The sequence below is a fragment of the Larus michahellis genome, chromosome 21 (genome assembly GCF_964199755.1).
Source record: "Larus michahellis chromosome 21, bLarMic1.1, whole genome shotgun sequence".
NCBI classification, from domain to species: Eukaryota; Metazoa; Chordata; class Aves; order Charadriiformes; family Laridae; genus Larus; species Larus michahellis.
In genome coordinates this window covers 847,676-874,998 of record NC_133916.1, presented here as the reverse complement: position 1 = coordinate 874,998, position 27,323 = coordinate 847,676, and the positions used below count along the sequence as shown (strand labels likewise).

The window sequence follows — 27,323 nt, the reverse complement described above, 5'->3', positions numbered from 1 at the left end:
AAAAATACAGCGTTGTTCACACATTGAGGAAAGTTATAAAACCAAAAGGCTTCTAAGGTAGAATACAGCCGCGGCTGGCATGCGAAGAAAGCAACACCTGCGATTCCCTGTACAAGATTGCTTGCGAAGCTACACGAGGGACAGGACGGAATGTGATCATTCCGTGGCCTTGCCTTGTGACGAATAGCGGATACGGGAACGAGATGGTCCTACGGAACTGCTAAGCTGCCTACTCGCTACCCTGAGCCAACATTTCATCAAATTTTGGCGAAACGCTGTCCTTTGCGCGAACTTTGCTCATTATAATGTACCAAAACACACCTCCATCCCAGAGGCTACCCGCCCCTGAGGTGCAACCTCTCCTCGAGTACACCAATCATAACAAAAGTATTTATGACTGGAGTCACTCAAACTCCACCTTGAAGATAAAAAATAGTATAAAAATAGCCCGAGAGTGGGGGGATATCAGGGAAGGCACCATTGCGAACAAGTTGAGGAGAACTCCATCACTGACTTGCGGGATCAGCCGACGGGCTGGGCCTTTCTTACCCCCCACAGGGACGCCTTTGGGTAAGACTTGGATTATACCGAGTGCTTCCTCAGGGAACTCAGAAACCTCCCTAGAGACTCTCTTTCCTACATCTATAGCCAGGCCGTATTGTTTATAACTTTGTCGCGCGTTTAGTATATTTAACAATACCTTTATTTGCACGTGCTTTGCAGACAGTGTATTTATCACCGGCAATCCTAAGAACCTGTATATCTGTTGTTTAAATAAACCGCACTGTTTCAGTAGCTGGTCGTTTCGGTTTCTCACTGAACACGACCAGAGACTCGAGCGTGGCCGTGCTGGTTCATGAGCACGACTAGACTGAAGGTGCAGCCCACTATTAGTGTACCCAAATCGTAACAGTTTAATACATATTAAACACGATTGGACTGACAGTGCTGAATTGGGCATCACTCAGAATTTAAACCCAGCTGCACCTGGCCTCCCATGTCGGTGAGGAGTGTTAGAACGCAAGGGGGTTTATCTTCTGCCAAAACCGCTTTGCCCCTTTTATGCAACAGTCATCGAAGGCTGCTGGGGCAGGACGCTGCAGTTTCCCTTGAAATCAATGGGTTTTGGAGAGGTGTTTTGTAGCTACACCATCGACTGATGAATTAATGCTGGGCTCCCATCATCCCACTTTTCCATGGTGGGCACAGGAGCTTTTACTTTTTGCAACTGCGGGCTCTATCGTAACAGTATCGTCACAGGCTTTTCCTCACCTCTGCCGCCGCACTCTTCTCAGCAGATCTTGCAACAGATTCACCCCCAGGTAGCAAGTCCTCCAGGGTTTTTGGGCCACGGATCTCAGCAGATAGACCGGTTTTTCCAACTACCAGGGTGAAGCTGCCGGGCAGAGGCAGAGCTGCAGGTGGCTGCTTGGTCTGACACGGGGTTGGTACGAACCCTCCACACAGCAGCTACGCAAGCGCCTTGAACGGAGAGTACAGAAGCTAAATTCCCACTGGCTCAGGAAATATTTTATTCTTTATATTTTCATTAAAAAATAAACATAGGAAACAAAACCACAGAACACTTGTGTGATAGAAACAAACGCAGAAGGTCAGAGCGTTGGCTGAAAAGTGCATAATTAAGTCATGCTACCACGTCCCTGATCCCACCCTGTCCCCCAAGCAAGGAGTCAGCAGGAAGCTCAACGAGCAGCACTACACGAAGCCCAGGCGCTGCGGGGGCCAAGCCGACAGCGGAGGAGAGCCCGAGCTCCCCGAAACGCAGCAAGGCAGGAGACATGCTGAGGAGAGAGCGCCCAGGTGAGCCAGCGATGAAGCTCTCACTTGGGCTTGGTGGGGCAGACGGAGGGGAGCTAGTGTACGAGGAGGGGGAGTTAGGAGGCAGGGGAAAAAGCTGAGAACAAAGGGCAAACCAGAAGCCTGGATGTCACCCCAAAGCGGCCTTGGAAGCAGAAAGATCCTAGATAAAAGGAAAATCAACACAATGAACTTGACTGAAAGGCTGACGTGGGCGCGCTGGACAGAGGGCTGTCCAGGGACGAACCCCAGTCGCTCACCAGCAAGATCTACAGGGGTAGTAGCAATTGTGTCCCCACTTTCAGGGCCTCAGCCTCTGCAAGGTGACCTCCCCACAGGGGTGGGGGCAAAGGCACTGCCGCATCGCAGCAAGGCTCCCGCTGCCAGACAACGCAGAGCTTCGCAGTTGGGTCTGTCACACTTTTTGAGGGAAATACGATGCGATGAACCTTGCTGAGCCCCCTGGTGAGAGCACAAATGCTGCAGACTTGCTTCTAAACCAGGCAATATGCTTTCCCCCCACCCCCTGCAGCCTCAGGCTTTTGGGTCTCAGTAGTTGACAGCTTGAATCTGCGACTCCTTTCGTGTGCAGACCTGTGAGGAACCGGCAGACGCAGCGTCGGTGCAGGACCCCCTTCCGCATGCTCCCTCGGTCTGGCTCTGCACTGACGTGCGCTTGAGGAGCATGTTTGAACATTCAGTATGTACAAGATGATTTGAAGCTGGGACATAAGAGCAGCTGGATTCACCCTCACACATCCACGTGGCCGAGAGCAACCAGAGGACCTGCGTGGTCCTGCAGTGGCTGAAGAGACCACCCAGTTGTATGTACACGTCCTTGGAAGCACTCACCAGGCTGGCTGACGCCAAGGCTGGGGGCATCTCTGCTCTGCCGACAGACTCAGCCACAGGAACAGCAGAGAACGCACCTTCTCACTTCACCACCTTCCTCCAGCTTCACACGGAGCCCCCGATTTCAAATGACTGCTGAGATAACACATTTACGCACGTACTCTAGTCAAAAGCAGCACAGAAAGCTGCTGTCCTGGTGCCTATTTCCACAGCATCCACAACTCTCAAGAACAGTCACTGCAAATCACTTGGGACTCTTCCTCTGGCTGAGACTTTTTAGGGTGTTCTTTGTAAGTTCCCTCCAGATCACTTCTCCCGCAGGACGCAGACTCCAGCGTCACAGCGCTGCATCCCCAGGGAGGTTACCACTTCCCAGTTGTCAATGATGGGATCGTAGCATTCAATGCTGCTCAGCAGTGAGTTGCCATCGTATCTGTGAGGACAGAAAGTTACAGGTGAGGGATACCGCTGAAGGAAGAGGTTGAGGCGTTCAGAGCCCTTCCTGGGAGGCTGGACAGCTGCGTACAGCAGGAATGGCCTCAAATAAACCCACGGCATCAGGCTCCCTTTTGCTGTCTGCAGCCGCTCTCCTGCCTGTCTTGGCCCTGGACCATCACGCTGCCTATTTAGGTTGCCCACGGTGACTCTGTGGGCTGTCTCCTCTCATAAAGCTTGAAATACAAACGCGAGGAGAGGCCACCTGAAACAGGGCAACAGGCTGCGTCACCCGAACTCCCTTGTTCGGGCAAGCAGACGTGCAGGGCATCTCCCTCCCCAGCCAGGGCAGCCGCTTACCCAGCGATCGCGTACAGCCTTCCCCGCAGCACGGTGGCGCCCACGTAGCAGCGGGGGGTTGTCATGCTTGTTACAGTTGTCCAGGAATCAGTGCGTATATTATAGGCTTCCACAGAGGAGAGATGTGCCGTCCCATCGAACCCACCAACTACGTAGATATGGTCGTTCAGCAGAGCCACTCCAGCCCCTGGAGAGAGAGAAGGCGGCGCAGTTACACCCATGAGCGACGCCGTCAACACTGTGCCCGGGGCTCGCTGTGACAAGCCTCAACTAGGTCAGTTCCTCCCTCTTCAGAGGAGATATTCGTTGTCTCCAATACGACACCTGAAAACCTGTAACTCTAGGAAATGCTGCTGAGTCTCTGGCCTAAGGGGGACCGAGCAGCGCTGCAGCCGGGGCAGCACTAGCAACAGGAGACATTCGCTTTGGCTGAACGACCCCCCGGCCCCCTGCGCAGAGCAGCTCAGGGCTGGCTCTGCCGGCGGCTGGGATTCTGTCCCCACGCAGCCAGGTTTCTCTGGTGTTTCTGTAGGTACAGCCCCCGTGCTAGGCTCCCTGGTGTCACCCCGCCCCTGCCCGTAGCAAGGAGAATGACACTGCTCCGTGTCACCGGAGAAGGGATTTCTTTGACGTTGCTCCTCTGGGAGGCAGGGAAATGAACACCGGTGTCCACTGCACGGTCACAGAGGTGTAAGTGGCTGAAGCATCTGTCTGAACAGCTCTTCTCGCCCGGCCCAGTAAAAGCAATCAGTAATACACTTGGCCCAACTGGGAATTTACAACAGCAGAAAATAAACCTCCGCCAGCCCCTGTTCCTCATCTGCAGCCCCCTTCAGGTAAAGCACCAAAGGCAGCAGTACGATAACGACCCACTTCGTGGCCTCAGGTGCTCTTGCCAACAGCCGCTGCTGCGTCAAGCTGCGTCCTGAGAGCAGAGCGAACCCTGTCAGGCTGTTACCATCAGCACGCAACTGCTGCGCTGATGAACATCCTGCAGGGAACAGGCCACCCACCCTGCAGCTCTTGGGCCCAATCTGTTTCTTCTATGAGCAGCGTTTAAGAGACTTTCTGTTCCGCTAAACGCAACCTCGCTGTCACTGTCCGTCCTTGCTGAGAGCACCAAAACAGCTGGGAACGGCCAGGCTGCCCCGACGGCCTCGCCAGTAGCTTCACCGAGGACTTTGGCTGAAAAGAGACCAGAGCAAAGCCTAACCAGGGAAGCCGGGTCTAGCAAAGCAGTAGGGCCATGGTTTCGGAGGGGTGGCCTACCTCCAGAACCCATCCTAAGAGATGAAGAGAAACAAGGAGGGGACAATCTCTATGAAAAAAGGCAAAATTACTTTTAGTCCTGGTCGTTCTTGGAATCCAAAAACCCGCATGCAGACAGGTCTAGAGAGAGTGCCAAAGCCTTGGGGCAAAAGAAGTTGTACAGAGTCCAAGGTCACCAGGATGGACAGACTGGGACTGAGAGCAGGACGGAGGTTGCAAGTGCAACTGGTATCTCAGCTACCAGCAGTTCGGGGTGTTAATACCAGAGAGCGGCAGCACGAAAAACCTGGGCTAACAAAACCTTCTTGGGCACAGCCCCGTTTCAGACCTCAGCCCTCCAGGTCACAGCACTGAGGAAGGAACACGGCTTGTTCCTGCTTCCTTGGGGCACTGAGAAGCCCGCTCTGCGAGCCGAGGCACTGCTACCCAAAGCTTACGAGTCTTGCGGGAAGCTAGCACGGACCTGGGAAATGCTTCTTATAAAAGACTTTTCATTTGAACTCTTTCCTTTTGCTCTTTCATCTTCTCTGGTGCCCACAACAGACCCCTCGGGAAAAGCCGTCTCAGCCTTAAGCTTTCTAGAGATCCAGGGACAGGTCTCGCCCGTTGCCTCCGACATAGGAAACCCCACAGATTTTATCATGTCCTTGTCTGCGGCGTCTTCCTGGACGTGGAAAGCGACCAACTTCTAAATCAACCCCATTCTTGGCACACGGGAAATACTTTCCAACCCCCACGTAACAGGAATAGCCCTGTTAACAGGGCTAAGTATTTAAAGCTTGGGGTTCTGGTGAATGCCGCTGCAGGCACAAGAAAGCTTAGATGTTTTTAGAGCAGAAACCAGTTTTAATTGAGTAACCAGCACTCGTCCCTAAACAAGAACACTGCAGCGAGAACAAACAGAAACGATGCTGCCTAGGCTAATTGTAAAGGACGTTTATTGAAGGAACTAGAGAAAAAGCAACTTCCAAAGGGTTTTGAAAGAGGGCCTGTAAGCACAGCAGAACTACTCCACCCAGAATGACAAAGCTGTGGAGGCACCGAGCACCCTGCCCACCCACACCAGGCTGCGCAAGGCCACGGCTCCTCGCTGCCACGGCCACGAAGACCTGGGGCAGGCGGCCTGAGGCACAGCGCGACAGTAGGGGGCCAACACGTGAGCACACAGGAGCTGCGCCAGCAGCCAGCAGCTTCGTGGACAAATGAAGGAGAGCTGAGACAGAAAGGTACTCCAAAAGCAGGATTTAAAACTCTGTTTTTCTTCTAGATACAGCTGCCAAGCCTAAAGCTCAGATAGGGCGCCAAGCAGGAAAGACAAACTAAGAGCTGGTGGGGGATAACTGCGGTGTGACCGCGTCACGTTTCAAGTCACTGGTGTAAGACCCTTGCGGCGTGACGCTGTCTGCGTTACTGCTGCCCCCGGAGCTGGTGCCCAGCGTTGCACAGGGCGCAGGTGAAGGAGGGCCTGCCAGAACACTCCTGCCTTTGCCGTGTCCTGCGCAGGTGATGAGCGCTGACTCAGAAAAACCGTCCCATTGTCTTGCACTATGGTCTGTAGTTTGTCCCTTGCCAGCTTTTCTCCAAGCCGTGCGCTCTTCCCTGTTATGCAAGTCACGCGAGACTTCCTTTCCCTCCCCGTAACCCATACCCTGCTCCCCGCCCCCCATTCCTCTGTACGCATCTTAGCATGGGATGGAGACACCAGGCATGTGGAAAGTAATCCTTCTCTTGGGGAGCTAAGTCAGCATGTCCTAAAATCATCCCTTTTCAACACCAAACCACCCGCTGGGGTGAGTCAGCGTCCTCCAGGGCAGCAGGACAAGCCAGCAGCGACTGCTTCCTCAGTGCAGCCCAAAACATTTTGACTTCAAGGCACTCTGGGCTCTTACCTGAGCGCTTAGTGGCCATTGGGGTGACATTTGTCCAGTGTCCAGTGTGGGGATCATACCTCTCTACAGAATTCAGTATGTTCAGCCCATCGTAGCCACCTGAAACAAAATACACAAGCAAACTGTGGGTCTGACTTCTGGAAAATGTATTCTGTGTAGAAAGCAATAACATGCTTGGTTCGTCCTTAGCACAGCGTTGCACCGCAATCAGCACAACTCGCAGCAGATCTCTGTGGCTCACAACGCCAGACCGGCGCCAGCTCAGAGCGAGCCCTGTCCCTGCACTGCACGGGGGAGAGCATCACCTCCCCAAACCAGTATGGCCACGTTAGCACCCCACTGCCCAAAGCTGCCTCTGAGCGTGCTGATGCCAAGGTCGATGCCATCCTGCTAAAGCAAATGTACAGCTTCCAGAGCTGGTGCTGGCTCAGGGTCTGTGCGCTGCTGCCTGCAGCCGCCAGCTGACGCTAGGAGGCTACACAGTGTAGGCCGGGATGTCTCAGGCACCCGCGTCACCAGAGGATACCAGGAAATCTCGTTGTGTAACTTCAGCAAAGGAGCAGCGTGTGGGCATCTGCCTCGGGGAACAGCATGAGGAAGAGGAATTTGGGAGAGGGAAGGGAGACCCATAAACCAGTGCCCAATATCTGTGACTGCCCCGGAACGGGACTGCAACAGATGTGGATACGGCACTGCGCCTGCCTTTTCTGGGGCCCAGAAGGCGTATCTACAGAACAAGCGTACTGAAGTCTTCGGAGTGATTTGCCCTCTAGCACTCTCACCGTGTTCACAGCCGGTGTGGGTCTCTTAAAATAAAATGGGTGCTACAGAAAGGAGCTGGAACACAAACAGCTCAGGATACATTTCTGGAGCGCTACAGCCAACAGTGCGTCGTGTGGAGCAGACGCACCCTCTATCCTGTGGCTATCTGCTTCGTCTCTAGGGCACTTCAGCCACTGCCCAGTCCCTGCAAACCTCAGCTGGCACAGTTCATCCCCCGCGCTTCAGACGTCCCTCAGATGTAGCCTGATTGTGGCCAATTCGCTTCTGACAGCGTTTACTGTAGTTACGCGGCAGCTCCAGTCTTAGACGATCAAACGATCTCAATTCATGGACCCTCAAGGTTCCTTATTCTTGATGTGGGGAGATTAGGAATTGCCAGTTTCCCTAATTAACGGCTGATACCCTCAGCTCTGAGATCTCCCCGTGTCTAGCACAACGCTCTGCATGGCTTTCGGCCTGAAATAACCCCAGCAGCTTGTGCCGTGTGTGAATAACCTCCGAAAGGTGTTTGCCTTGTAAGCGTGATACACCTTATCAAGGCTCTCGCTTACAAGCCCTAGGGAAGGCGGCCCATTGTGTTGAGAGATTACTGCTGCTTCCATGCAATTTAATATTTTACCATTGCTCCGTCTCATTGACGAGAAGCACCTGGAAGAGGAAAAACCTGGTTGTTTGGGGACACAGAAACAGTGGGCTCAGCCTCCGGCTTTGGGTGACTGTGAATCGCTGCCTTGTGCCAGGCCACGGGGCATTTCCTTCTGAATATCCCAAAAAACCCTCTCCCGGCACTGCTGTCCTAGCAAAGGGAGCGGGTTTAATGCTTTGCACACGTGGCTCCGCGGGGCTGACATGTTTGACTGGAAGGAGCAGTCGCAGCTCCTTCCCGTGGAAAATCCATCTGTTCCCCTGCATTCCCTGGTGCGACGGTAACAGTGCGAACAGGCGGCGTTCGCTGACAGAGCTGTGCGGTGCCCAGCGCAGAGAAATTAGATCTTCTCTTTTAACCTGGACATGACATAATTGGTGCTCCCCACAGACAGCATCTGCACTGTCACATCTGTAAAGAGCAAGTATTTGCAGAATGCCTAGAGGTCCCAAAGGCACCTACCGAGGCAGTAGATAACTCCATTAGCTACAACGAGCCCTGCTCCTTCCCGTGCCGTCTGCATGTCTCCCAGCATACTCCACTGATCAATGTTCGGGTCGTATCGTTCCATACTGGTGTGACGTCGGCTTCCATCAAACCCACCGGAAACATAGATCATGTCTGCAACGATAGACGGAGGCTGGACTCAGCGAGTCAAGTATCAAGCAGGCACACGGAGCGAGCCCGCGACACGGACTGCAAAATACGGAAACAACTGCAGATCTTGGCGCGTTCGGAGCCAAGACAAACCCAGCCTCCTCGCCCCAGCTCATGGCGTTAGCCTGCTCACAGACCCAACAAACTAAACAAACATAAAACCCAGCTGGGCCTTAAATCTCCTTCTGGCTGATGGATGAAAGAGCACACGGACGCCCCAGTTATTTTTTTTTCATGCTGCAGAACCTACTGAAACACCGCCATGCCCAAACCCTGCGTGTCACTAGCGTCCTGTCAGCACCTCCCCACAGTAAATGCCTACAAGGTAGTAAACACACAGGTGGCCGAAGGAAAGCAGGTCCAAAAGACTTGTCTGGATCGTCAGGATCAGTCCCGGTACTGGATAACCTAATTCATGCAGCGCTTTCACAAATCTGTCATCTTCAAAGCAGCTGCATTTTTAAGAGAATTTTCATTAGAAAATCTAATCTTTAGAACAATCTAAATGAATAATATTTAAACAATATTAAATATTAAGAAGATATTCTAATATAAGCATTAAAGCACTGAATATTCATTAGAGTAACTGCTATTTTAGTGGCTAGAAAACTTCCTCTCCTTTCCACACCAGCTCTGCCCTGGCTCCTTTATAACCATTTGATCTTATTTAATTCTTGTAGTGCCCATTTCCTTCTCATGCCAAGTTAAACTCCGAGAGAACAATCACATCCCCTCTTGGCCTTTGTTTCGCCAGCACAAGCAAGCTGAATTGTTCTGGTTTGCTCAGTGATTTTCTTCTTCCAAGTCTGTCCTAAGAATCCTTCTCTACACAGGCTCCAGTTTCAGCCTCTCCCCAGTGCTGGATGGTTATCGCTGTACGTGGTGTCCTGCGCTCAGTAACACGCAACACCGTCACCACCCCAGGAGCTTCCCACTCTATAATCCCTCAGAGCTCCTTTCCCTCGACACACAGAGACGTGCCGTAAGAATGAAGCGGGGGCAGAGCTCCTCTCAGGATACGTGGGCAAGTTTTCCATTTCTCCATCCAAATGATGAGAAACCAGAATTTCAGACTCACCTCCTCCCTCGGAGCCATCCCACTCTGCACACACCAGCTCAGGGCATTTCAGCACAAGAACCAAACAGGCCGTACTGCTCTGTCAGTCCGGTGACCGGGACATACCTCCGAGGGTCGTGGCTCCTGCCAGGCCTCGCCGTACGTTCATTGGCGCCACGGAGTACCAGATACCATCCTCGTCTGACGTATAATCCAAGCACTCCACCGAGCTGAGACGAGAGCGACCGTCGTACCCCCCGATCACATAGATCCGGTCGTGCAGGGACACTGTAGCAACGTAACGCCTCTTACGGGTGATGCTCTAAAACAGTGAAAACAATAAAAAGGTCAAGGAGAGGAAATAACACAGATGCATGAACAGCAGCCAACCGTTGTTCTTCCATCCTCTTTTGCTGCTCTTTTGGAAAATGTCCCACTACTGCAGAGGCAAAGAGCACTCCGGATTTAAAGGACACAGCCCTAGCTAAAACGCTGAACGACTGCGTCTGCTTTCTGCTGCCTGCACTCTCTCTCTGCCATGCCCTCTCCTCACAGCCAGGTCTCTTTGCACTAAAAGATTTTGCATTAAATATAATTTATCTTGTGCTGCTACTGAATCTTTGATGCATCTCGGAGGTTTGTGTGCCTCCCACTGGCTCCCTGCGGGGACCGTTAATGGGAAAACGTGGAGACTCGGGTGAGTCTTTGATGAAAATACCCGAAGCTGTTCTCAAAAGAGAACAGAATTTTGGGACACCAGGTGATACAGGGTCTTATGGGATTAGCAATATTAAAGAAGAGGCAATTCTCCACCACTGCATACAGATAAAGGTGATTTTAAATTTGGGCAGAAATAGTCCTCAGTGCGGGAATTCTCTCTTCCTTGCTATCCCCCGTTATGCTCAAGAACAATGCAACCAGAGAGACCATGCAGCCGCCTGGAAGCAGGACTGATTACACTATTCCTATTGACATTTCAATTCCCATCACTAACCTTAAAGCTTAACACCTCTTCAGTAAGAAACACGATAGCTCTCACTCCCACAACAAAGCTGTGGGTCTCTGTAGGCTCATCTGCTCAGAAATATGACAAACCACCTCTTACACAAAGCTTACTCAGCAAATCTGCAAACGTGGTTTCAGCATTTACTATGTAAAACTGCGCAACTCCACAGAATTCATGTCAGAAATTCTAAGCAGAATGCCAAGGACAGCCCAAAGAGGAATGTTGCACAGCTGATGCTACAGGGTCCATGTTTGATCACAGCCTGTTCAACCCCGTGGTGGTCAAAAACGGTCTCTTACTGGCAAGAAACTCCACTCCTGAGTTTTCGGGTCGTATTTCTCCACAACATCAATAGGCGACTGCTGGCTGCCAAAGCCGCCGATCACAAGCAGGACTTCATTCGCTCCTAGAGCAAAGAGGGAGAGCGAAGTCAAGTTAATCCCTTCACAACCAAAGGGTCACCTCAAGGGAATCACCTGAAGAAACACTGAGCCTTCCTTGGTGCAACAAGCTGCCTCCAAATCCCTGTTTTGATCACTGCTCTGAAGCCGGCACCTAACTTGGGAGCGTCACCCGGGCTCCCTCCGTCCCCAGCGGGAAGGAAGAGAGAGAAACTCTTCCAGGGTGGGTGGCAGCCGGGCTAGCTCAGGTGTCAGGACTGTCTGCTGGGGGGCCGTTCCTCCTACTGGGACTCTGAGAAGACAAGCTGGCAAAGTTAGGTGCTGAAGTTGGCTCGATAATATCTTCTTTTGTATTCTTTCCACATTTTTTTTTTTTTCCAAACCTCTTACCACCCCATGAAAGCTGAAGGAGGACGGCTGCTTCCCTGCACCCTCCTCACAAAACAGGGCCTTCTCCCCTCGTTTGCAAATGACTTCCAGACCAGATGGCACCTTTGTTCACCATTTCACTGAGAAACAAGTGAAAAATTAATGAAATTTTTGCAGAGAAATTGTCTCTTAAATCTTATGTATTTTATTTCAAAGCTGCCTTCCGTCTACTTTCCGTTCTCTGAGATTTTTCTTATTTTCTCCCTGAAGAGTTAAACAGAACTTGTCACCTGGTGAGCTTTAACTTCCCTTGTAATGATTGCCTTGGTGGTAGGTTTCTATCATAGTTTTAAAAATAGATGAGCATCCCCTGAACCATAGAATCATTTAGGTTGGAAAAGACCCTTGGGATCATCGAGTCCAACCATCAGCTCCACTCTACAAAGTTCTCCCCTACACCACATCCCCCAACACCACGTCTAAACGGCTCTTAAACACATTCAGGGATGGTGACTCCACCACCTCCCTGGGCAGCCTATTCCAGTGTCCGACCACTCTTTCTGTGAGGAATTCTTTCCTAATGTCCAGCCTAAACCTATCTTTGGGCCCTTTCTGCAACAGGGAGTTTTACCAGAGTTGAGAGTCCAGCTTTTCCTTGCAGAAGGACTGAACACCGAGCACCAAAGATTCAACAAGACGCTGTCTGTCACAAAGCAAAACAGCTTCCGCATCAGATGGAGAATAATATAAAAAAAATAACTGGGAAGGATTCACAAAAGAGCTCCAACAACAACCTGGAGAGCCTCCTGTACAGTATGACAGCTAAAAGCGCGATCATTTCAATTTATCCTATAGAAAATTAATACACAACTATATCACAGTTTATAAGTGACACAAGATAAGAGCATTGCTGATAGCAGATGGTATTGAATCAATTAAAAGAGGGAGAGCTGAATCCAGATGATGAACCTTAGCAATAAGGTGCACAGCTTTTGCCTGCATAATTAAACAATAAAACAGTTTTGTGATGTCTCCTCTAGCAGGTGAAACGCTTCAACTAAGAACAAAATGAAACGCGTCTTTCTAAAATGACAGGTTGAGCTGAACTGTATGTCACTGAAACCCGTGTAGGACGTTCCCAGAAAAACAGGAGACACGCTGTGGCCTGGACTATACTGGAGGTCAAACCACCTCGTAACAACATTCCCTTCAGGCCAAAGAAATCTAATCAATTTACCCTCTAATCAAATTTACCCTCCTCCTTTAGTGGATAAACTGCTTTCTGTCCCTCAAAAGTGTTAATAACAGGAAATGGCCACGAAGGGTTTTTGAGGGTCCCCTCCCCACTGCACAAGCAGCGGCACCGGAGGACACGCGGGGAGGTTTGCGTGCAGGAAGAGCGGTCAATGCTGGCGCCGACGGCAGCGCCCTGTGAGTGCGCCCGGGACAAAGGCATGGCACAGACAGTCCCGAGTGTCTGAAGATGAGAGAGGGGGTGTCAGGTGAGGAACAGTGACAGTCATGAAGAAGCCAGTAAAATACTTTTCCTTCTTCTGCAGGTCATTCCTAGTGTTTATGTTGCTCTAACACAAACAGCCCCAAGTCAAGCATTTTCTCAAGAATTCAGTGACTGTGCTTGGTAGGAGTTACTGAAATAGAAGAAGAAATCATGATTTGATAACATCCAACTGAGTGACTGAGTGGGGAAGTGGACACTTGGGAAGGGAGAGCCACCCTGCAGGAAGACCTGGACAGGCTGGAAGAGCGGCCTAACAAGAACCTTATGAAGTTCAACTAGGACAAATGTAAGGTCTTGCACCTGGGAAAACATAATCCAGGAGCGCAGCACAGGCTGGGATCTACCCGCTGGGGAGCTGCTCTCTGGAAAGAGACCTGGGGGTCCTGGTGGACAAGCAGCTCAATACGAGTGAACAGAGTGCTGCAGCGGCAAAGAAAGCCAACGGGATGCTGGGCTGCATCACCAAGGGCATCACCAGCAGAGACAGAGTCATTACCCCACTCTACTCAGCGCTGGTCAGGCCACACCTGGAACACGGAGCTCAGTTTTGGTCCCCGCTATGCAAAAAAGATGTGGAAAGCCTGGAGTGGGTCCACAGAAGGGCCACAAAGACGACCAAAGGACTGGAAAGCCTGCCCTATGAGGAAAGGCTGAGAGAACCGGGTTTGTTCAGCCTTGAGAAAAGACGGCTTAGGGTAGACCTTATCACCATGTTCCAGTATTTAAAGGGTGGCTACAAAGAAGATGGAGCCTCTGTTTTTGCAAGGAGTCATGTGGAAAAGATGAGGGGTAACGGGTACAAGTTACTCCTGAAGAGATTCCAATTGGACACAAGAGGAAAATTTTTCACAATGAGAACAATCAGCCGTTGGAATAATCTCCCCAGGGAAGTGGTGGATTCCCCAACATTGGACACTTAGGATTCAGCTGGACGGGGAGCTGGGCCATCTCGTCTAGTCTGTGCTTTTGACAAGAAAGGTTGGACCAGCTGATCCTTGACGTCCCTTCCAAGCTGGTATTCTATGATTCTATGATTTATTTGCCTTAGCAAGGCCAGGGGAGGAAAGTAGCTCTGAAAGGAAAGAGGGACCTCTCCATCTCCCTCGTTGTGTTTTCCCTGTAAGATTCCCTGTTGAAAACTTATGTTCAGTGTAACACAGCTGTCTCACCTTCCAGCTCTTTTTATTTCTGACACTGATACCTGCTTTTTTAGACAGGAAGAAACTCTTCCCATGCTTCTTGGACAGCTGCATACCGAGTCGAACGTATCTGGAGGTACCACCGACTCAGGAAACTGGTTTTATGGTTACAGCAGAGGCCTGGGATTAAAGGCAACCAACTAGTCCCCCGTGCTGCCACTAAGCAATTGTGCTCTGAAAAAAACGTACCTCTGTCCCTTCCTCCAGTCCCCTTTCTGTACCACTGGGGACTGTGGATTGATGAGTTGCTGCTGTGAAGCGCTTCACTGCGATTGCAAGGCACGAGACATGGGGTATAATGCAACGCCTGCCAACGCCCCAGACCTCCTCAGTGTCCCTTCCTTTGCTGCTCACCTAGACGTGCTCTTGTCCTGGGTCCTTGCATCTGACTCCGGAGCTCGGGCCGAAGATGAAATTTCTTCGCTTCATCTACGAGGTCTCTGCACTGCAGACTGCATCGAATAAAAGGCTGAGGAAAAACATGAGTCACTGGTACATGCAATGTATTTTAAGATCCTTCATAAGAACTGTCCTAAAGCCAACTCTTGTCAGTTCAGACAGCATTAAAATGACTTGTGTGCAGGCTGTAGCATGGTGCACGCAAGGAAATGCAAAGTCAACTTAAGACTGGACTGCAGCTGAAAAGATATGGCTCAGTTCTCACGTGAAGTCTGGCACTGCGGGTTCCATAATGAAAATAACTATATTGGAAAACTAAGGAAAAGCCACTTCTGCTACATTTAAGCCCGCAGAAGTATGTCTGACAAGGGGGACTAAAAGTGAAACTACGCATGCACCTGCCATAAAAGAAGGGACAAGGAGCACAACACAACAAAGCAGTTCAGTTGGATCCGTTAGCTCGATCCCTGTGCAAACGGGACACGGAGCTATGAAGAGACTACAGGTCCCCTTTAAAAGAAGCAGGGGGCACTGCTGCCCAAGGACAGCCCCATCTCCTCCTTGCACAATGCCGTGCAATTCCCTTCCCGGGCTGAGGGCCTGGACCAACCTCTCCTGAATGTTCAGTGCTCAGTCCCCTTTGGCTGTTGGGGGCTATATGCTGCTGCAGTAAGTTAAGATTTATTTTTACAAGTCCTTGGTGCTTGTGCAGGAAGGCCAGGGTGTTCAGAGCAGATGATGCCACACAGGGCCAATGCTCTTATCTCCACGCTACCCCGAGATGACGATGTCCCACCACTGTGTGTCACTTCCAGACCAGAGAGGCCATTCTGTGTGCTAAGAAAGCTGAGGCCCGGTACACGCACTGTCTTAGACTGGTCTTGGAACAGATCTAATTGTTTTGGTACCAGTCCCTTTCGCATTAGCTTCAATTTCAGTTTAAGTTGGACCATAACAATCCGACTGTTATAATAACTACCTGTTAGCTGCCCTTATCTAAGAACATCTGTAAAAGGCAGCTGTATCACACTGTAGATGACTGGTGCTAAATCAGCCCTTTCTCTATGTGGAGAGGACAGTCGTTCAACATTCAGCGCCTGTCAGGTGACAAGGGCTAGGAACCACCGATCACCTCACGCCACCATCGAACCAGAATGCTGGTCTGAACTTCTCTGCATTCCTGTCAAACCTTGCCTGGGGTCAGTGGCACTTCCTGTTTGGAATTAAACTTCCATCACAAAAGCTTAATTATCTATCATCATTCACATTTTGGTTTGCCTCCGCAACACCCCAGCCACACAGAGCAGCAGTAGACACGGCTCTGACTTGCGTGCTGGCCCTGGAGCTACACAGCCGCTGTCCCCATTCAAAGGTACATACTTGCCACCTGCACCTAAAACACTTCTGAGGAGCCATCTCCTCTCCAGGATCGCACACCAGCAGCCAGCTGGAGACCTGCTAGCGCTTACGAATGGAAGACAGAAAGCATTTCTTAAAAAACTGTAACAGATGACGACGGAAAGGTGCTACATATATGAATAATTGCACTGGACGGGGTGCGCGCCCAGCTGAAAAGGAGGATGCTGTAACTGCTGGCACAGCAAACTACTTTGAGTAGCTCAGTGGGCACTGCAGCTGAACAGGGACAACTCCATAGCGTCAGCATCGAAAAGCATCAGCAGAGAAAGCAGCTATTAACGTGTTGTGTTAGGACGGCAGGAGTCTAACCAGGGACACAGCAATCACACACAGACAGCTCCCAGCTGTTCCGTGTCCATGGACCCGGGCTGCCGATACCTCGGTGTCGATGACGTCTGTGATGTAGCGGGGGGTGAGGAGCGGCATGCGCACGTACTGCAGCAGTTCTGGCAGCGATGCTTCCCGTTCTTTTTTCGAGTGCTTCACCCAGTTTATAACTGCCTCAAAAACCGGCTCTTCAGAGTCCACCTGGAAAGAGGAGGCACACGCTGGTCAGACCGCAGCATAATATTCCAGCAACTGCTGTGGAACAGACAACTTCCAGGCTGTTGGAAGTTCTGCTTCACAGAGAGCAAGGGAGCAGGACATTCAAAGGAAGAGCCTGTTATGGGAATTCACACGACCTGTATTTACAAGCACTATGAAATTTCCTCATTTTATTTTCCTTAGAACTGCATTTGTTTTTTCTTTACAGCTAAGATCAACAAGTGCCAGGAGAGTGAGCTTTGTGGTAGGCAGCCGGGCCAGGAGCTGGGAGCCCCCCGCTGCGAGGGAGCCCAGTGAGAGGCAGGAACGCGCAGGGCAGCTCCCCCGACTTCTCAGCGCAGCAGGAGTTACCGTCCTGCAAAATGCAAAGCACCATCATAAAGATGATCAGAATCACGTTCTTTTTTTTACGGAGCAGCGTCTCAACCTCTTGCAGCCCTGTGCCCACACGCTGCTCCTTTAACACCCGAGCCATACCAGGTACGTTTAAGGTTTTTTATCTCAATCCACATTTAAGAAACTATAAACAACTGGATTTCAGAGTGGAGAACCAGGTGTGAATTCAGAATTCAGGGTGTGAATGTTACCGTTCTGACTAGTTTATTTCTCTCTCCACCTAGGATCAGTGCATGCCGGTGCTTACACCACTTCCAGAGATTACACTGACTAAACCAGCTAAATTTGATACTTGCAGAGACCCTCAGGTGCTTTAGACAGCTTTACAAATACAGCAGCTCCAGTGCGCACTAAGCACAGACATGCAAATTAGTCTATGATTACCAAAAGTGAAAGAATTGTAAAAAGCCCCATCGTATATTATTTCGGCTTGGTTTTCTTTTTGCACGTCTTCAGATCATCCAATGCAAAAGCAAATCAGAGATGAATTTATTATCATGAGGTCTGTTAACTGTTATTAAATATGAAGATAAAAGGAGCTACTGCAATAAGAGGACTGAGCCTTCCCACTGATACATGACTGGTCCACTTTGAAGTTCAGTTAGAAGCTGTCTGCTGCAGAATGTTCTGAAGCGGGGAGCCACAGAGGTTAATTACGTAAGGCAATCCTTCCAAGCCATTGATTTATATTTGTTACAGTGTAATTTAAAATGGCCTCTTTCTATTTGGATTACAGGGAAGGGACAAATAGAGCTCACAAAAGGAGAGCAGAGTACTGTATTGTTTCCAATTTTCCCCACCTCCTCCTTAGATGCAATAATCCCACATCTTTTTATTCCCTCCTGAACTGACTGTTCTCTCATATATTTAACAGTTTTGCTGTTCATGAAATCGTTTCTGTTTTCCAATAAACAATGAGTAACACTAAACACAGCATCACAGCGAGGACCTGCCATTACACTTCTCCAGCAGCCAGGGGATTTTCCAAGGGTGTTCCCTCCGTGCCCTCCGATACAGCCCATCACCTCCGCGCTAGCACAGCGCCAGATTTGCTCCCTTCCCCTTCTTAAGGTATTCCAGTGAATGCACACCTCACCGTGCGTGTGCAGGGCTAAATCAGCCCTTCCAATCCACAGTGAATTTTAGTTCGCCTGTGTGGATCATCTGATTAGCTTGGCTGGGTCCTTCTCAAGTTCCTCATTATTTCCTCTCTGCTGTCCAGAGGCATTATGTCAGTACTCACCACAACCCACGTAAGCTCAAACCCTCACAGCATTAAAGCCGTGGCCTGTTAAACACCAAACACACTCAGCCTTTCTCCGCTGCTGATCTCAGCCTGTGCCAGGGTCTTTCACTGCTATCTTGCACGTTCTCTGTCCAGCCAACTTATTAACAAGAGGATGTCAGCTTGGCTGAAGGCACTTTCAAGGCAGACTTTTCAAGGCATACATCAAGAATTCTCCCCTGGATTGGCTTTTCAGGAATTCCACCAGAGATATACCTTACATGATTTTGCTTCTAAGAGTTGGTGTTACTGTGAACTCTGAACAGCGATTGCTTCAATCGCTTCTTTTAGACCAGAAGCACGCGTCAACTCTTGACAAAGTCCATCTCAATAAGAAAAAACAAGTTCCCTCCCCATTATCAAGGAACGTTCAACTTATTTCAATTCTCAAGAATGCACATATTCCTAGAAAATTCAGAAAAAAGTATTTGACAGGTTTCAGCCAAATAGTAAATCCTCCAGAAACCAACCTTAAGGGAACAAAATTTGCATATAACTCCCTGAAGAGTCAGACTGCCCTGCACCATCACGAATTCTGCTGCTTGTAAAAGCAGAGGACACCCGAATGCCTGGGATGACACACACATTCCTTGTGCTGCTGAGTAGCATGCAAAGGTCTACAAATAGAAATGAAACTCGCGAGGGCATTTCTGAAATGTAGGCATTGAGAAAACTTGTCTTTGGAGCTCCTCCACAGCTTTGGAGCTCCTCTGTCTCTGAAAGCTCCTCCAGGGAAAGGAGGAGGCAAGGAAACGAGAACTCTGCAGAGGTAACAAACTGCAATTGCCTTACTTGCAGGAAACGCTTGTGTGACAGCAAATTCTTACATAAAAGTTATATACTACTGATCAATTTCAGATTACGTGGCTAAAAAATTAGAATAAGCTTCTTGAAAATTAAATTTCAAATTCAGGAAGTGTGTGAGAAGTCCACCCTAAAAGTATGGACTGATTTCTGACTGGTTTCAACGTTTTACTTCAATGCTTGCACAGTAACGGTACTTTTCAGGTTTTACCTGAATTTCATCACACTTGATGAGCTTTTCAACCTCTTCTTGATTTAAGAGGATAAACTCTTCATGCTGAACCACCTCTGGAAAATGTTTCTGGCTGAAGACCTCTGCAGCTTGCATTAGATCAACACAATTGTGTGTCTCAGCAAAATCCCGAATGCCCAAACAATTTGATGGATCCAGCTGGCTTTCTAGAAACTCACAGCAAGCTTGTTTCACACCTACGGAAAATTGGAGGGGTGAATGAACACTGCATGCTTACTATCAATCCACTGCTTTGGAAAGGGCTTCAGAAAAGAAAGTTCTGAACAACGACGAAAATCCAACTCAAATAACAAGCCCATAAATACTACAGAAACACACACATGCAAATATTTCTTTGGAGGGATGTGAAAACACTAAGCAGTAGACCATGTGTTTGGGCTGTTTTGATCTCTGGCTATTCTATTTAAACACAAAAATTAAATAAACCTGATACTAGGAAAAGTGAATTGTACTCAGCTTCATGGATTATACACAAAAAATGTATATGCTAGTGGATATGGCTACCAGATTTCTAGGTTTTCTCCAATAGTTGCCTGGGATTTGGGATAATTGCCTGGGCTAGCTCCCCAGGTGCACATGCAATGATATGTTTGTTACAACCCAGACACGCTACGATGGCAAGTCAAATGACATCAAGGATTTGCTTATTACTGTAAGTTGACTAAGCTGTAACATTTATGTGCTATGCAGCCCACAGTTCCTCCTGGGAATTCTCACGCGGAAATACAGTAGCCCAAAGCATGGAACAATAATCTGTTTTATCATCTTTTTTTCCACCCAGGTCAGTTCCTCTACCAATGAGATCACAGCGCACAAGACAACAGAAGAAGTCTGACACAAGTACTTATTAAACATCATGCTTCCCACAATCTGTCTTCCATTCACAGAAGGTCAGACAACCCAAATCTCTGAACAGCAGCGATTGTGCAATTTGTGCTGATACCTGGCAATTACCTTTCAGCTGAAGCAGACACGCCGCTGGGAGCAATTCTTGGACGTTTTCTACTGTCACGTGAACAGTTTCTGTATATACAAAGTCTAGCAGGATTTCCATGGTGGAGGCTGTCAGTCCCTGGATATCTACATAGGGTTTATCTTTCTCTGAGAGCTGCAAGTTAGAAGGGAGACAAAGGTTTATTTTTCAATAATGCAATCAAAAAGCCGACGATGCTCAGTACTTTTCCAAAACGTGATCTGTCAGAGAGGTTTCAACAGAGATTTGTCCTTTCTCTTCTTGCGCTCACTGAAAGAATAAGGGGAAGGAGGGAATTTCCCTAGAGAATTCACTTACAGGGTGAGTAAAAGACACAAAGTTCGTTATGGGTCTGGTCAACAGTGAAACTGCATTGTAGAATGAGCCAGCTGAGAATAGAGATAGTGGAAATTACATGCGTCATTTGTGTGGCAACTAAACTCTCCCCTCCATGCAGTAACTCCCAGCTTTACTACAAGGAACAGTCCAGGCGGATCCCCCCCGGGCTGGATGCGTGTGACACGCTGCAGAATTTACGTAGAATCATAGAATGGTTACAGTTGGAACAGAGCTTAAAGATCATCCAGTTCCAATCGCCCCGGGCAGGGACACCTCCCACCAGCCCAGGTTGCTCCAAGCCCCGTCCAACCTGGCCTTGAACCCCTCCAGGGATGGGGCAGCCACAGCTTCTCTGGGCACCCTGGGCCAGGGGCTCACCGCCCTCACAGCAAAGAATTTCTTCCCCAGATCTCATCTAAATCTCCCCTCTTTCAGTTTAAAACCCTTCCCCCTCATCCCATGGCTCCCCTCCCTGCTCCAGAGTCCCTCCCCAGCTTTCCTGGAGCCCCTTTAGGGACTGGAAGGGGCTGGAAGGTCTCCCCGGAGCCTTCTCTTCTCCAGGCTGAACCCCCCCAGCTCTCTCAGCCTGTCCCCACAGCAGAGGGGCTCCAGCCCTCCCAGCAGCTCCGGGGCCTCCTCCGGCCCCGCTCCAACAGCTCCGTGTCCTTCTGCTGTTGGTGCCCCAGCGCTGGAGGCAGCACTGCAGGGGGGTCTCACAGAGCGGGGCAGAGGGGCAGAATCCCCCCCTCGCCCTGCTGCCCACGCTGCTGGGGATGCCGCCCAGGCGGCAGGGGGTTTCTGGGCTCCACGTACACGTTGCTGGCTCGTGTTGAGCTTCTCATCAACCAACACCCCCGAATCCTTCTCAGCAGGGCTGCTCTCCATTCATTCTCCGCCCAGCTTGTATTTGTGCTTGGGATTGCCTCACCTCAACACTCTGCTCTAAAACCAAACCAAACAAAAATCTTTCCTAACTGTCCAATTCCCGATCCATTCTGCAAGCCTATGGTAAAGGTCCCTAAACAAAATGACTATAGGCCAGAAAGTTCAGAGTTAAAACTTACATGTAGGTTTAGCTTAAATATTTGAAAGTAAAATGATAGTACATACAGTGATGGTACTTACACAATCCTGACTTTGTCCCCTTATTACCATTTTATCATCTCCAAGATATATCATTTTGGAATAATTATTTTTTCCAAGGAACGTTACCCTCTCAACATCCGATCTTTGGCAACAGTAAATTCTGCAAATCCACCCAATTTGCACCTCTATATATACAAAACTGAGATTGTATTTCACAAAGCATCAGCTTTATAGTTTAATGCATCCATCACAAAGCTGCTGGCGCAGTATCGGATGATTCTTGAACAATGGGCTCGCAGGTGGACTCACTAATCACGCCCCACACATAGCTGCATGCTCTTGGCAGCATGGAGGGACCTCAACAGAAGGATGTCTCCGTGCAGCATGCTGCAAACCCAACGTTTTTTCCCCCACAGCTTTTGAAGAAGCAGTCGGCATCAGTGCAAGCACGACTCAGATAAAAGCCCTTGACTTTTCTGGCCAAGAATGAGACTGGAGTTGGTTACAGACAGATTGAGCAGAGACTCGGCGAACAAAAAGCAGGATCAAAGCATGATCACTTGGCTTAGAGTCTGCCACTGTTGGGGAGAAAGCAGATGATACACAAGTAGAGAAAATAAGAGCAGTCAAGGATATTCCTACAAAGGCATTTGATGACACAGCAGCAAAAGGGGAGAAATGCCTCTGCTGAGACCGAGCCATTTCTGTGATGCAGAGAGATACACTTCACAGTCGAGAAAGAAGCACAGGAGGTAATGGTGATACTCGAAGGAATCTGAGGCCTTTCAAGTCTGTTGACACAGTGAACAAACTTTATGGCAACCAGAGTCAGAAAGGAACAGCAAATTACCTTGTCTGACCTGCTGTATGACAGGCCACGCAAGGCACTTAGAAGCTAAAATGAGTTCCTAACTTGGGCTAGACAAAACATCCCCAAAACAAGACTAAGCTGTTTGGTACAACAGATAAAGGACACAGATGTCACCAAAGGTCAGAACTGATCAGACAAAATATTCATACATCTCCAACAAGCAAATGGAGATGTAGGCCTTACATACTTAGAAGAAAGAGGATAAGAAGTTATGAACATCTATTGACAGGAGATTACAAAGGCACCAGACCTCCTGGTAATGGATAACACTGCATCAGGTAGAAGCTGTAGACATCTGTTCTTCACAGGTCGGCCTGGAGCTGGTAAAGAAGCTCCTGTCCTCACAACCAATATTCAACAATCAACAATCAGCCGTGCATATGCTCTCTTTACACTGTTGACCAAAACACGAACCGTGGGGACAACACTAACACTACAGAGATGATCACCTCCTGCTTCCCTCCTACTTCCGCTACGCTCCACTACTTAGTTGTTATTTGGCTCACAGTTTACTCACACGCTGAGGTTGCTTGGAAGTAACCCATTTCAAGTAACTTGACACAATGTACGTGACACAGAATAACTTGGGATCCTAGCATCATACCTTAAAGAAGGATCTCAGAGCGGAGACAACGTGATCGTGAACATCCCATGAAGTCTCTGAGCTGCAGCTCCAGCCTGCACGGGCAGCGTTAGAGAACTGTACGCAGTGCTTAGCGCTGTGCTCCTGGGACAGAGAGTCCCTCTTTTATCAATACAGCCACATATTTGGACTCAGAAGCAATGCAAAATTATGGTCAATGCTAATCAACACACAGTACAAGCAGCTTTCCTTTCACAGGTGTTTAGCACTATGAGACAAATCTCTGCATCTCTGCTGTGAGAATTTCAGATTAGTTTCCCCCTTTATTGTTTAATGTCAGAGTTCTGCTAACCAGCACGAAGTAAAGCAATAAGGGATTGATACTCCCTACTACAGGCACATTTCTAACACATCATAAAAAGTATGCACCAGTACGGATCCAGAAATCAACTGGAGCATCCAGGAAAACACACTTCCATAGTTAAGGAGGATCACTTGGAGACATCGGGAGTTTTATCCCAGGATGCCTAAGCTGCTGAAAGCCTTAAGGGAAGGGCTGCAGCTCATAGCTCTGTTGTGAAACATGATGTTGCTGTCTCCCATCCCATCCATAAATCATGCAACTCATGCAGGAAAACGGGCCTAAAATTTTGGAACCACTTTCTTATCCAAGGCCACTTCTCATTTTTGCCTTCACTAACGCAGACACACAAAAGTATATGTAATAAACCCCTCCAATTTCTTCTCACCTACAGTGGAAAAGAAATGCTGGCATGACAGTGCTAATATACGGCTCACTGCGTTCTTGAAGGCATTCACAGTACAGTGACAATAACCATGTAAGAACCTGGAAACAGAAGCTGTTTATTTTCAGAATAAGAAGAATAATTCTCCATGTTCTAAGGGGAAAAACCCCTTCAATTTCTGAAACATACCCTCCAAGAGAAGACAGGCTAGTTTCTTCCTGAGGTGCAGCCAATGATCAGCTTTTAACACATCCTGAGTTATGCTAACTTGTCCAAACTAAGACAGAAATGCCTGTGCAAAACAGGATCCAGGGGAGCATTTGCTAAAACTGCTCTTCAGTTTTCACTGCAAGGAAGAACCCTGCAGGTAGAACTGACGGGCGTTTCAGGTTTCCCACACTACTCAGCACATGGTCAGAGAAAAGTGTTGTCAAAAGCCGGGGCTGAACAAATGATCAGTGGCTGCTCCTCATTCTGGAAAACCAACAGAAAATGGGAAGAAATTAATACTAAATAAGACTGAGCACTTTTTAAGGTAAATGTTAGAAGTGAGAGAAGGAAGGAAACTAGAGACACAGGGATTGGCAAATGCAGTGCTTTGTGATGATAATCTCTGATGACAGTCCCAGTGCTGCACTGGCCAGGCACAGATGTAGCATCACAAATGACAGTGGGCATAACCCAGGGATCAGTTCTGAACAAAGCCCTGCCTAGACTAAATGTGACAACAGCCACGCACTACAGCTAGCCAAGCAGCCCCCACATTCGCAGGAGGCAAGCGATGAAACGCAAAGGAAGCCTGGCCGAGACTGCTAGTCCATTACGCAATCCGGCATTTGGAGTTCCCTCAAGTTACAGCCATGGCCAAAACACGCTGCACCCACAAGTGTTTGGAGAGCAACCAAACGCCGTCCCTTTACGCTCACCAACATACTCGTCACTGGCACACACAGGAAGCAGGTCCACTTTGAGGTTTACCAAGCTGTCATTTCCTGGAAAGAACGCTCTCCCACAAACACTCAGTAACTGTGTGTGCCACTTGGCAGGTTTGTCCTTTTGGGGTTTCCATAAGAAAAAGCAAATTTGGAAAAAATGCAAACTAAGCAAATGAAGAAAAACCCTTAAAGCAGCGGCAATTTTGGAGCATGAAAGATCAAGCAGTCATGTCCACTGGGCACTGTATACACTTATTTTTCTAGGAATTAAGGTCACTACAATGTTACAGTTAAAATGAGAGTATAAGGAAGGAAGGAGAGAGGATCTCAGCTGAGATCCAAGGTATACAAATCCTCAGCTTTTGTCAGTAGCCACAAAGAACGTTCTGTAGCACACAAAGTGATTGGATCTCTCTAGACTGCCTTGATAAAGTCCAGGAAGTCAAAAGCATGACAGGAACGTAGACAGAAACACAAAGAAGCAGAGACAGCCTGCTCTACTGCTGCACACCTTGAAGCTATTGGGAAACACAGAACCTCAGCCTCCAGGGACTGAATTTGCTTTGTGTATTATTTTTTTTAATTACATTTCCTTTGTGCAGAGAAAGAGCATAAAACCGACAAATTTACAAATTTAATGGAGACATGGACAGAAAATACATTGGTATGTCGTCAGTCCACGTACCAGTCTAGTGGTCTGATCCACATCTATTTTTGGTTGCTTTGCACAGGACTATGAAAACTAAGACACCTGCACACCCGACACAGCACTGAAAGAAGCAGGCACACAGACAGCTCTGCCAACAGTGTTCACTGCTGGATAAAACAAAGCAGAAAATTATTATCTCCTGCAAGGACTACTAGGCTAGCAGGGAGGTCTTTAGGACCTTTGAGCTACTTAGTAATTTTTCTCCCTAATGAGGAAGTTGCTAGGATAAGGAAAGCATCTTCTGTAACAAAAAGCCACACAGATTGATTCAAACTTACACAAGACAAAGCCAGGCAAAGCATCTCATATTTAACAATATGACGAGTGCTAGCTTTAGCTCAAACATTACCTTCCAGTGATTTCAAAAAACCAGCCTGCAGGCAGTGAGAGTCAATACAGTACGTACTGTGAGAGCAAAGGTCCTCAGGAGCGAGATTTGCCGAGCACAGCAACCCGGGCTGACAGCCTCCCCCCAGCCCAGTGCCAGAGGTTACATCCTCTGCAAGAGCACAACGCAACACGTACCAGCTGATCAGCCAGCATGCAACAGAGACCAGAACACGAGTTAAATACCCTCCATTTCAGGTTTAAAGGGCTGCCTTAATTCACCACCCGGTCTAAGACACACACCACAACTCGCACAGCTTTGCACCAGGGCTGGTACCCTCGGCAAGAAAGATGCCCAGAAGCATGAAGACCATAAACCACAGCTAGAAAAATCAGTAGATGTATCAGAGCCTTCCTGTTTCCCAGCTCAGCCTGGCAGCTCTCTGGTGCACAGGTTGGTCACGCAGCTGACAATGATTCAGGACCACGGTCCCAACTGCAGCCTCTAACTCCCACCATGCCACGACAAAGGGCTCTGGGGCCACCACAATGAGACCTAGAATCACCGTGAGGGGATCCAGGGCCACCAGGAGAGGATTCAGAGGGCTCCAGGGCCACCATGGGGGGGATCTAGAGCCAGCATGGGAGGATCCAGGGCCACCATGGTGGGGGATCTAGAACCATGTTGGGGAGACCCAGGGCCACCATGAGGGGATCCAGGGACGCCATGGGGGGGATCCAGGGCCAGCTGCTGAGCAGCTTGACAGAGAGCAGCCCAAGCATTGGGCAGCCCTGCCTCCTCCACCCACAGAGCACCCAGGCCCGGCAGCAGCCCGCGGTCTCGGGGCGCACCGACCTCGCTGGTGAACATGGCGCAGAAGTAGTCGCTGCAGGCGGCCAGGACGATGCGGTGGGCCGGGAAGTCCTTGTGCTCCACGCGGAGGGTGACGTCGCAGAGCGTGTTGCTCTTCCGCAGGGCGTTCATGGCGTTGAGGATGGACTTGGCGTGCGAGTTGGTCATGATGTCCTTGGGGGGGGCCATGGCGCCCGGCACCTGCGGGCACAGCCAGCACGGCCACATGTCACGGCCCGCCCGCCGCGCCGCCAGGGGGCGCCCGCCCGCCGCGCCGCCCCTCCCTCCCTCTCTCTCCCCCTCCCTCCCTGCCCCGCCCGGGCCTCTCCCGCCCCGCGCCGCCCCGGCGGCCTCAGGCCGCCCGCAGCCCCGCCGTCCCGCAGCCCCGCCGTCCCGCTTCCCCCCGGCCTCGAAAGGCGGCGGCGCCCGCGCAGGGCGGCCCGGCCGCACTCACCGCCGCGGGGAGAGGGCCCGGCCCGCGCACCTCGCCTCCCCCCCGCCCTTCCCTCTCCCCGCGCGACGCGCTCTGATGACGTCAT

General features: G+C 49.7%; 1 protein-coding gene across 1 annotated transcript; it reads right to left on the bottom strand.

The window, feature by feature from the left end:
• Positions 1-1,508: 1,508 nt before the first annotated feature.
• On the bottom strand, positions 1,509-27,323 carry KLHL12 (kelch like family member 12). The gene is given in 13 exon segments (XM_074564058.1): positions 1,509-3,103; positions 3,466-3,652; positions 6,624-6,722; positions 8,515-8,673; positions 9,893-10,088; positions 11,072-11,178; positions 14,615-14,729; positions 16,457-16,606; positions 19,321-19,538; positions 20,317-20,470; positions 26,788-26,985; positions 27,239-27,280; positions 27,282-27,323. Coding segments are annotated over 13 exon segments (1,794 nt in total). The 3' UTR covers positions 1,509-2,976.